The sequence below is a fragment of the Arachis hypogaea genome, chromosome 15 (assembly GCF_003086295.3).
Source record: "Arachis hypogaea cultivar Tifrunner chromosome 15, arahy.Tifrunner.gnm2.J5K5, whole genome shotgun sequence".
Taxonomy (NCBI): Eukaryota; Viridiplantae; Streptophyta; class Magnoliopsida; order Fabales; family Fabaceae; genus Arachis; species Arachis hypogaea.
Window position 1 is genome coordinate 5,600,807 of NC_092050.1, and position 12,331 is coordinate 5,613,137.

Here is a 12,331-nt window from a genome sequence, read left to right on the forward strand (position 1 = left end):
ATATATAAAACTTACAAACCTCATCTTCTGCGGAAAAATTGATTGATTTGAAAATTGTACATTGCAGACTTGCAGTGGCAAGTTTGAAGCTGAAGGCTGAAAGGTGTGAGTGAAGAGAATTAGAGTCGGTGGTGTAGCCGTGCAGGGGAAGCATGAACCGTGCAAGGGAGAGGAAGTCGAAGACATCGTCACCGTCGCTGATTCCAATGGGAATCGAACCTCCTCGCGATTTGCTTCCCTCCAAGCACGACTTCCCCAAGCTCCTCCTCGTTCTCGCCATCTCCACCCTCGTTGCTTGCTTCTGCAACCTCTTCTTCACCTCTTTCGTTAATCCCCCTACCAAACCCTTCTGCGATTCCAACTTCATCCACTCCTCACATTCATTTTCCGGTCTCTCTCTACAATTGCATCGCTTTGTTTTCTTCCTTTTCTGTAGGCTGTGTACTAATACCTTGTTTATTGGAATCATTTCTTACAGATGATTGTGAACCTTGCCCAACTCATGGAGAATGCTACGCTGGCATGCTCGAATGTTTCAAGGGTTACCGCAAGCATCGTAATTTATGCGTAGAAGACAGTGAAATTAGTGAATCAGCTCGCAAAATTGTATGTCTCTGCAAATTGTTTTTTTTTTCCCTTTTTTATTGCCAATTTGATCGTGTATGATTGGACATTTGGACCACAGGTGGAGAGAGTAGAGTTTCACCTTTGTGAAGAATATGCTCAGTTTATGTGCTATGAAACTGGATCAATTTGGGTTAGTTCTGTCACTTTAAGTAAACCCCTGGATTGTGCAGTTAACTTGGATTTATGGTACGTTTCTGTATTTATTACTGTCTGAATTGTAGCTGAACTTGGCTGGTTTCAAATTCCTTTCTATATTCGCATCTCAGGTTTCAGAGGATGAATTGTGGAATCGTTTGGAGCCATTTGGGGATGTCTCCTCGGACAATGCGCTTTATAATTTCACGAAAGAGAAGGCAATTGAGTCAATTGGTAAATCATTGGAGCTGAGGTTAAATTCTCATGGGTATATATATCATCCATTTTATTGCTTGTGTGAATTTTCATTAACCTCTTAAGTCATAGCTGCTTTGTGACTTCAGTCATATTTTTCTTAAGACTTTTGCTGAGGATAGTACTTGCGTCTCATGTAGGATGAAGGAGTACAAGTGTCCAGATTCGTTGGCGGAGCATTACAAGCCATATGCCTGTCGCCTTCGTCAGTGGATACTACGGCACATTCTACTTGTTTTGCCTGTTTTTGCCATGGTATCCATCTCTTAAACGCATGATTAAATGCATGTATTTCTGTTATCAATGAGTAAACATGTTAACAATATTGAGATCAAACAGCTTGTTTTATTGACAACTCTGTTCTGGAATGTCCGGCGGAAACTACGCATTTCAAAAAGAGTGGAGGAGCTTTACAACCAGGTATAGTGGAGTTTTCTTTCCTTTTTGTGATTATTTCATGTTTTAGGAACGAATTTCCATTTGCTTCTGTTTTTATAAGTGTGACTTTTTAGTTGTAATGAGCAATAATCTTAATTGAAAATTTAAGGTATCAGATAAATATATTTGAATAGAATTTCAGGTTAGCTAGAGTTCTTGTAATAGTATGGTATTAGTTAGAGGGAAGTTCCGTGTTTGATTACAATAGGATTATTCATTTATTCTCCACTTGAACAGTTTGATATGTATTACAGTACTGTAGGCTTAGATGAGTGCAAAATTATCCTTGTATCCTGATTTTTGTTAAACATAGATTTCTGGGTAATGCAGTTTGCCACTGGTTCAGATGGAAAAACAATTCTATCGTATAGTTATGATGGATTAAATTTATAAATATATCTATATGGTTTCTGTCCTTTGTAATTGTAATTATGGTTTATATAGTCTCTTATGTGCTATATAGAGGACTAGTTGTGACCTTTTTCTGATCTCATCTCTGTATAAACACCTGTATTGATTTAATAGGTCTGTGAAATACTTGAAGATAATGCATTGACGGCAAAGAGTGCGAATGATGAACGTGAACCCTGGGTTGTTGCTTCTAGGCTACGGGATCACCTGCTTTTGCCTAGAGAGCGGAAGGACCCTCTATTATGGAAAAAGGTAGTTATGGATTTATTTGGTCTTTTAGAGTTGTTTTCATGTGGTTGTTTTGTATCCGATATTATTAGAATAATTATTACAAAAATAGCAACATGGATCAAACTGATTCATTTGTATGTATCCAGTTGCCTCCATGCTTCAGCGGATACTGGTTCACAAATTGACCTTGTTCATTGGAAGCAATATTAATTCTGATTGTGTCATTTTCTTTCGCTCCTCATTCTATTGACATAGGATGCAATATTGCAATCTTTGTATAGCTTCTGTTCACTAATATTTTTTTTTTGGTCATCTGCTTGCTTTTGTCCTGTTATCAAATTAATATATTTTTATTTGATGGAGTTTAACAATTCGTTAATGAATAATTAGTTTATTATAACTTTATTTTAATTGCAGGTAGAAGAATTGGTTCAAGAAGATTCGCGAGTAGATCGCTATCCCAAGTTGGTGAAGGGTGAATCAAAAGAGGTTTGGGAATGGCAAGGTAAATCAGGATACTTATTTGAGTTGTCAATGCAAACAAGATGTTCCAAATAAAAATAAATTAAGAATTGATTATTACTAGCCAAGTTTCTTTCATTATTCATCCCACTTCTAGTAATATGGATTTATTAGACAACATACTGAAAATATTCCTTCCAGTATGATGAGCTGGACATTATCCTGATAGAAGTTTAATTCATTGCACTGGTCTGCCTAAAGCTGTATTCTGATTGACGATTCTGATTCCCCCCCCCCCCCCTTCTCTTCTTTTTTTTTTTTTTGTATTACTAATTATACCTTTTCCTTCCCCATAATTTACAGTTGAAGGCTCTTTGAGTGCCTCAAAGATGAAGAATAAAAGAGATGCAAGCAAAACGGCGGTCAAAGAAGGCATGAACCTTAACTATCAAAACCAGCCCATTATGAAAGCGGGTCAGTAATTACGTCGTTAGCATGTTTTGTAATCATGCTTGTTTTCTTATTACGGTTGGAATGATTTTGTTGTGCTATTAACTTGATGCAGAGCATAAGGAGCCACTGTTTTGATACAAAGTATTGCTTGTACTTTGTACAATAGAAGGTTGTATAAGATACGTTGTATATTCTTTACAGCAAAACATGGGGCAAATGTGCGGCATTGTTGTGTGTGTTTCGTTCATGCAGTTCCAAAGCACTTACAATTTGTATGGTATGTGCTGACTGCTGATAACTGAGGAAGAGAAATCAAGTATTCAAGTCCCTGAAAGTCTGAAACTGTGTGACCCTCGCGGGTCTTAGATAAATTCAACTGGGCATTTTTATCCTGGAAGACCTTGTTTGTAGGATATAGCTTTTCTTAAACATATCGAGACATACGAATTTAGATATAGCTCTTCTGGAAGAATGGCATCATATAATATGGAAGAGTCCAGTGTAGTGATTAGTGAAGGTAGATTTTGAGGAATTTGCATCATAAGGTCAGGGCCTTTTTAGCATTAGACTCCATTACTCTCAATTGATCCCAAAAAAAACGTTTAATGTTCTCTCCCGCATGTTAATTTTATATAGACAAATGTTGTATGGACATATAGATTGGCATCTGGATTGTTCTTGTTTTTTCTTATTTTAAAAGATCTAGATATGGTTTAATATGCATACTAAAAATACTTGCAACCTTGTAAATTTGTCTTCTACGATAATGTAATGCTTCCCTAGCTAAATTTAGTTAACGTTTTATATAAGATTGTTTCTTACTTTTAGCTTGCTTTCTAGTTAAGACCACGATCGGCAACGCACACTAATGGAAGTAATGATGGTTTTTACAGCGTTAATAGATAATGCAAAGGAATAGTTTGTTGTGACGAAGAATTTAAACTAAATCGTTTGATGCAAATATACTGGAAATCACATCACGTGAACCAAGCCGTAATTAAAGTCCAATACAATGACCATTTGAAAGAAACTAATGTTGGGCTGTACAACCTAATTCTATGTGAGATTTAGAGGGGAATATGATGATGGTAATGTGCATATAATAAAGAAAAGCATGAATCATATTAACATCTGCCCGTCTAGCTCAGTCGGTAGAGCGCAAGGCTCTTAACCTTGTGATCGTGGGTTCGAGCCCCACGGTGGGCGTTTATATTTTGTTAATTTTGTTACCTAACAAGTTGTATGCCTCCAATGTAACCGACAACACTTCAATTGGTTTACTGCGGCCTACAATAAAAATTAAACATGCATAGGTTTCAATTTCATAACATTATTTATTTTCTTTTGGCAGTGTTCATTACCTAGGTATGTTTTCATCAGATTTTTTAATTTTGACTTTATGTATTCTTCTATTAGACAGACGAGGGGTGAAACTTTCTTGAGTTGCAAAAGATAAGGAGAGAAAACCTGCCATGACTATTACCTTATACCAACATTATTCATTAGTATCATGAAATTAAAGCAGCATTGATTATAATTTAAGGGCTCAACAGTGACAATTCTGTATTTCTAAATAGAAGAAACAAACAAAAGCAAAACCAAACTCAAAAGTGAAAATATACACACCAGGTCAATTAATTAGGTCAATAATGTGTGATTATGAAAGTAGGGCAACAAAAATATATATGACATTAGAAACAAGAGAAGTAATGGTATTGCAGTAAAGTATACCAAACAAAATTGTATTAACTATAGCAGGACAAGGACACTTTCCTTAATTAGGCACTGTGGTATTTTGAATAATAGGTCTATTATAGTATTAATATGTGGTGTGCTTGTTATGCTAGCTAGTAGCTACTAGAATAATGCTCTCCAAGGTGTCAAAATTAAAAAATAGTAATTACTATATATGAAATGATGGAGCCTTTTGAAAACAACGAAGAAAGATAGCTGAGAATAATTATAGGATGGAGGAGACAGAGATCTATGGAATGGTGATAATGTATGCATTTGTGGGACTTCCACTTTCTTCAAAGATAGCTAATAAGCTATGAAATGATTTTTCTTTTTTTCTTTTTATTCAAAATTGGAGCCTGCATATTAAATTGGTTTTCAAATAATTTTAAATTTTTATTTTTATTAGTATTTTAATTTTTTTTTAAATAGATTAATATCTTTATAAGAAAACAAATTAAAGATTTAATTATTTTATAATAAAATTTATTTATCTGATAAATATATTACAAGTTATATTAAAATAGACAAAGAGATTTACATGTGACAAAAATAATTTTGACAATTTTGAGAATAATAAAATTTATTAAGATATTTACATGTGTACAAAATGTTAATGATGTCTCCATAGTTCGGCATAGAGGAGTGCTAGGGAGCAGGAAGTTTTGTAATTTGTAACCATCAATTAGCTATTATTGGTGATTTTAATGGTATGATATTTCATCCAAAAGTAGAAAATCATTCACTTTGCTTTTACTGATTAAGTGCTGACCAGATTTCAATATAATTGCTGGCCTAGACCTTTCCGTGCGGCATATTCTCTGTTTTTCTTTAGTCTTTTACTGGATTTATGTGTTTATTTTCCTTTACTCCTCATCATGCATTTACTTCTTTGTCATATGACTGATTCTAAGTTTGGTGAAGAAACTCAGGTTTAATGTTTGATTATGTGGAGCCAAACTTCTAGCTTGTAGGTTGGTGTGTACATTTAACTATCTTAAACAAGTTATTAACTATCACCTTCTAACTTAAAGGAATATATAAATTAAGAGTTAATTATATTACTTCCGGTAAAAAAAATAAAGAATAGAAAATAGTAGAAAAAATAGAGTAAAAACTAAAAATGTTATATCAAGAGAATAATGTTGTACAACATATATAAAAATTATACTTTTATCTAATTGATATACATAATTATTATTTTTTTGTTTTAATTCATGTATGTGTGTATTTATAACTGGACAACTAATTTCAGATTCAAAGATTTAATATGAGTGAAATAATTTATATACGTTACATACATACATATGATAAAGAATTTAATTTATATTGTTAATATACTAAATTTTAAGATTAAGTTCATAAATCAAACAATCATTTATTATTATTTCTTTCTCAATATTAACGATTAAATAATATTCGTGTAATTCATAGGTTAGGAAAATGTTAAGAAATAAATCTGGTGATGAGAAATAATTAAACTTGAAACTGTAAGGATAGGATCTGCATGCATTAATTGGAACCTAGTCTGAAAATTCCCACCTTCCGTTTTCATATATTCACCGACCTATATATAGTACACATGACTCATGTGCCAAAAATCATATAGTAAAAGTAGCAATATTGCTATTATTACCAAAAAGCATATAATAATAATAATAATAATAATAATAATAATAATAATAATAATAATAACCATTTATACTATTTTTTGGTACGCCTTATTAAAGTGCACAGCTTGTTTTTTTTTGGAAATCAAATTTATTGGATTTATTTTTTTATTATATTATCACTTTTTATATAAAAAATTACATATATATAAAAATATGTCAAAAGAATAGTGAAAATAACACCTCTGTAAAGTTTGTATCATTTTGTCTTTGTCTGGTGGGTTCCTTGTTCCACAGCCTCCTTGATACATTCATCAAACTATTAAACTTTATTTTAAAAGAATATAATGAATGATGAAGCATTACTTGACCAAACTCTTTTCATTTGTTGGTTATAACAAGTTTAAGCTTTGTTGTGAGTGGTTACTAAGTGAAGTGGAACCGGAGTCTGTGATTGGCTGATTGCCACATTTTACAATTAACTTACATTATAATTAACAAACCCTAGCTAAGACATGCTTAAGATAAACTCTTCAAGTTTGGGGTAGTTGTCACATATTTTAAGTACCAATAAGGGTTTCTTTAAGAGTTTAGTTAACATATATTTTAGAAATTTGTTAAAAAATATAAAACTTATTTTAATATATTTATTAAAATAAAAATTTAAATTTTTTTATTAAGAATAACTTTAATATATTCTAAATATATAAATTATTAATTTTTAAGGGTGTGTTTAGTTTACCCTTAAAATTAATTAACTAAATTTACTTTTAGTAGATAGAAGTGTTTGGGTAATATAATCAGATTTAAAGTGTCAATTTCGGTTCAACTCAAAGCAATTATTTGTTGCTTATACGTTTAATTTTTCAAGTTGGCTTTAATATCTAAATTAAAATATCATATTCTTATTAGCTATCCTTTCTTTTTATATTATTATACATGTCTTACTTTCATAATTTTCATCTACAGTATCATTGTTATCTAAAGTATTTGATGAGGTAACTATTAATGTTTTCTTTTTCACCAAAAAATGTTATTTTAATTTTTTTTGTTATTTATGTTAAAAAAATTTAATTATGACTCAATATTATCTCATCATTAAATCAATAAAAATTTACTAGAAAGGTGATAATATATATAGTAAATATTGCATAGGACAAACTCTTATAATATTACCTTTATGAATAAATGTAAAATATAATTAACAAAATAAAGTTTGGGGCAAGTTACTAAAATAAATTATTTGTCTTTTCATATTACCAGAATATAATATTTATACATTAAGGACGCAAATGTATTTTTTTATTTTTTAGTTCTTATAGAAATTACGATAGGGTATGGTGAATTATGATTTAAACATAAATTGCGGTATATGTAACACTTTAATTTTTAGCATTTCATGATTGTACAAAAAATAAGGCATTACTAACTTAATCTCTTTTATTGTCTATTTAATATTGAGCCTACAAACAACACATATTCACATACTTAATATCAATAATATATTGTAGTAAATATCCTAAACGGATAATTATAAAAACTGGATATATCAAAACACAAATAATAATATATATGTTACTAATATAAATAATATTAGTAACATAATGACAAAAGATATACAATGAAGCATTAGCAAAACTAAGTTCACCAAAAAATACTAATATTTACTCATATCGGCGAATATCGAGTTCGATAATATTATTATTAATTAAATTCTATTATTTTTTATTTTTTATCTTTAAATTAAAAATATTAATTACTCAAATTAAAATATATATTTTTTATTATTTATAAATTATTAAAATTATAATTTTAATTATGTAAAATATTTTATCATAACAAAAATATATAAAAATATGATTTAATTCAATTCAAATAGTTATAAATTTATTTAATTACTTTTAATAAAATAATTTTTAAAAATAAAAAATTTTAATTTATAAAATAAATTATAATTATTTATATTTATATTTTTAAAATTGAGAATCGTTTACGTGTGAGAAGAAATTATTATACCCTTTTCATAGTTTCTTCTCACACGCAACATTTATATTACGATTTACGTCTAAATCATAATTTCCCATACTTTTATTGCGATTTCTATAAAAATAAAAAAAAATTGATTTGCGTTTTTAATGTATAGATATTATATTTTGGTAACTTATTACCCTAAAGTTTGAGAGTATAGGCATGATCTGTTAGAATTTTTTTGTGAGATTAAAGTGAGGATAATATAATAGGACATATATAGGATGACAAAAAAAAGTTAGAAATCACAATACTGATATTTATACTTAACCTTTGAGACAAAAATAATATTTTAGTATTTTATATGTATAAGTATGTTATTCACACAAAAAAAAAAGTATTTATAATATTTATGTATCAAATATTATAATTTTGTGGACTAGAGTTTGTGACCAGGGTTTGTACAAACTTATATATAAAATTATTATTATTAGTATTATTATTATGATAAAATAATATCTATATAGTTTAGGATTTTTATTTTTCTAATTAACATCTCAAAATTATAACCTATATAACTTTTCATTAATATTAATGTATATTTTTGGATAATAAATAATTTATTGTAGTATATTGAAAAACATAATAGAAAGTAATAATAATAACTGAATAATATATATTATGCCTTTTTTTAGAAATTTTATATCGAAATGTGATTTTGATTTATATTATTTATACGATATCTTTTCTTTAGTATTGTGCTTGTTTGAGTGCTATTATTTTGATAAAAAATATCTTTTTTCAATGAAAAAATATATTTTTTTTTATTTTTTAACGTATTTGACAAATTTTGAGTAATAAGTAAAAATACTAAAAAAATAAAAAATATCTTTTTGAAAAGTTGTAATTTACATATTTTTTTTAAAAGATTTTTTTTTCTAAAAAAAAGATGTTTTTCATATAATAAATAAACAAAAAAATACTTTTATATTATTATATCCAAATATAATTGATAGATAAAAAAAAAAATTTTTGTACGAAATACTCAAATATAAAATAACTTTTATTTTTATACAAAATCTTTTAAAAAAAATAACTCAAAAAAATATTTTTTTAGAAGATTATCCAAACAAATTCATTATATCTTAAAAAAGTATATGGACACAACTCACAATTTAGTTTTGATCAAAATTAATTTTACAATAATAAGTTAACACCAACGTCAATTTGTCAATGCTAATCTAAACACGCAATTAACAAGTTCGATGAATACTTTCCCATTGTATTGGACTTTAATCCACCCATATATATGGAATGTTTATTATCGTGACAAATCATTTATCCAAAATTACCCTTTTGTTTATTTTTTTGCCATATTTATCTAATTCTAGGCTTCTAGCACACATCAACTTCTTGACTTGTGGCAGATGGTGAAAAAGTAATGTATACCCAAGATAGTCAATTTCTTAATTAAATTGATAATGTTTTCAGATGTGATTAGCATTATTAGACTTTAAGAAAAGTCTGTTGGTATTTTGTGAGGAAAGTGAAAGTCCCTTAATTGGCAGTGCCTCTTTAGCAATTACTATGCTAAGTGATAATTGGCAATGAGGTAAAACAAAATAAGGCAACCTTTTTTCTTTTTTCGTGACGGAATTAAGTTTTATTTAAAAGTTTATTCTCGGTTAATGTATTTTTATATATATAAGATAAGATTCGAATTTTCAATATTTATTTAAACGAGCACTACTTGACTAATTCAAATTATTTAGGCAAAATTATTAATTTTGGTCAAAAGTCATATCAATTTTTTATTTTTTATTTTTTATAAAAAATATCTAGCAATTATTGTCACATTGATTTTGTAGAAAGAATTTACTGATTGCTCTCCTTTTTTGAGCTTTTTGTGGAGGCCACTTTCACTGGGCGAAAATTTTTTTTTCAACTTTTTTGTGGGCGTGGCAAAATTAAATTCTTAGAAAAGCACATGAACACTAATTAATATAATCAATTCTCTAATTCTGTGTGTTTGGCATCCAAAAGACGATATACTAAAAAGAGAAACGTTATTAGGAGGTGATTTCCACTTATTTAACTTTATATTATAATTTATTATAAAAAGGTAAAATTATAGGTAAATTAGACAGATATTATTTATTAACCTTATGTTTTCTCTTTAGTCAAATAGGCATCCTAATTTAATAATGTGTTCATATGACCAAAGATTTTGGATTTGAACATAAGATTAGTAGGAACGTTATTGTTATCGAATTTTTTTAGTGCTTTCATGTTATGTGAAGGATGAACCAATTAATCCAATAACACTAAAATTGGTTATCTTTTTATTCATCTTCAAAAATTTTGACATGTCTATGTACACTCGAAATATCTATATCAATGTTAATATTTTGCAATGAAATAAAAGAGTCTTTTGGAATTTCATGGTTGTTTTCAGTTTTTAATGTGAATCTTAGGGTGTTCATGGGTTTGGGTAATCCAAATTTAAACTAATTAAATTAGTTCTAAAATCAATTAGTAATCGAATATAATTAGATATGATTTGATGCTATTCAATCATAATTGGTCTGAATATTAATTTTGGGAAGAACGAATAAACTCGTGAAGTCCGTCACCTTTTTATTAAATAAAAAAATATAAATTTTAATTTTGTATATATATATATATATATATATATATATATAATATTAAACCTAATTTTATTATAATAGTAGATTTATGAGTATTTTGTTATTGTTAGAATATCATTGTTCTATTAATTGATATTACATGTTTATCATATTTATATGATTTAAAAAAAATTTCATTTTTTAATTCTTTTTAATTTATATTTCATCGGGTATCCAATTACTCGAATGAATTAATTATAATTCAATTAATTCGGTTTTCATTTTATCTCAAATTCGAACTAACTCGATTTATGAACACCCTAGTAAATATTCTAAATAATAAAAGCAAAAAAATCTAAATATTTTTTATTATAGTTATTTTAATGTATTTTTAAATAATTTCTAAATATTTTTTAAAAAATTCGGTGAAAAAGTGCTAAAAAGCCCACAACAATATTGATTAAAGAGTCAAAAAGAGAAATTTTAATTTTTCTAATGCATTCAACATATATTAAAAACTTAATACTTAATTTATATTTTTCTATAAAAGAATTTCACTTATAATATCTCTAACTAATATTTTCAGAACATTTATTAACATGGCCTTTTAAAAGAAGCTAGAAAAAATACACAAATGATTTCCACTTACTAAAATATTAATGTATTTTATTGGACATAATCAATCTTTAATAGTCACCATGCCATATTGCCATTTATTGATTGGGTTACTGAAGAAAAAACGGCATCTCCTTCTTTAAGAATCAACAATTATTATTTAATAAATAAAAATATTATGTATATGAAAAAAAAATAGTTAGCATATCTATATATATTATTTTACAACTTTTTTATATATATTTTATATTTAAAAAAATTAATTTACTGATTAATTTTTAATATATAACATAATTATTTAATGAATAATACAAAAAAGATCTATATAATATCTATGTTAAAAATACATATTAAATTTATTAATTATAAATTTTTTATAAAATATAAATTTAATTTATTTATACATTTATCCTTTATTTATTAAAATAAAAAATTAAAAAATTGTTGTTTATAAATTATAATATTCTTAACATATATTTTTATAAAAATATTATGTATAGACAAAAAATCAGACACTATGTATTTATTTAAAAATATATGATTTAATTGATTTTAGATATATTTTTATATTTGAATATATATTTTATAAATAACTAATTTAATAATTAATTTTTAATGTATATTTAATATAATTGATATTTTTAAGGTACATGTAAAAATACATAATTAAATCTTACAAATTAAAGAAAGATGGTAAAATGTAAGGGCAAGTTGGGAATAATAAAGAGGACTTTTATTTAGCATTTAAATTTGAGTATTCTGATT

At 27.1% G+C, this 12,331-nt stretch overlaps 1 protein-coding gene and 1 non-coding gene across 2 annotated transcripts; both read left to right on the plus strand.

Annotated features, from left to right (window-relative positions):
• LOC112747942 (uncharacterized) lies at positions 1-3,666 on the plus strand. Its single transcript, XM_025796147.3, has 10 exons — positions 1-390; positions 479-606; positions 686-757; positions 894-1,030; positions 1,158-1,272; positions 1,357-1,437; positions 1,981-2,118; positions 2,515-2,602; positions 2,923-3,033; positions 3,125-3,666. Exons 1-10 carry the CDS (start codon positions 153-155, stop codon positions 3,145-3,147), a joined length of 1,131 nt encoding a protein of 376 aa, XP_025651932.1. The 5' UTR covers positions 1-152; the 3' UTR covers positions 3,148-3,666.
• A 479-nt stretch (positions 3,667-4,145) lies between these two features.
• On the plus strand, positions 4,146-4,218 carry TRNAK-CUU (transfer RNA lysine (anticodon CUU)). The gene has a single exon. It is a non-coding gene; the product is annotated as a tRNA-Lys (tRNA).
• The last annotated feature ends 8,113 nt before the right edge of the window (positions 4,219-12,331 follow it).

Excerpts from the sequence above, each read along its gene's own strand:
- LOC112747942 (XM_025796147.3), top strand. The coding sequence starts at position 153 with ATGAACCGTGCAAGGGAGAGGAAGTCGAAGACATCGTCACCGTCGCTG. Across the intron at positions 607-685 it reads GTGAATCAGCTCGCAAAATT|GTGGAGAGAGTAGAGTTTCA; the intron begins GTATGTCTCTGC and ends TTTGGACCACAG. Across the intron at positions 2,603-2,922 it reads AGAGGTTTGGGAATGGCAAG|TTGAAGGCTCTTTGAGTGCC; the intron begins GTAAATCAGGAT and ends CATAATTTACAG.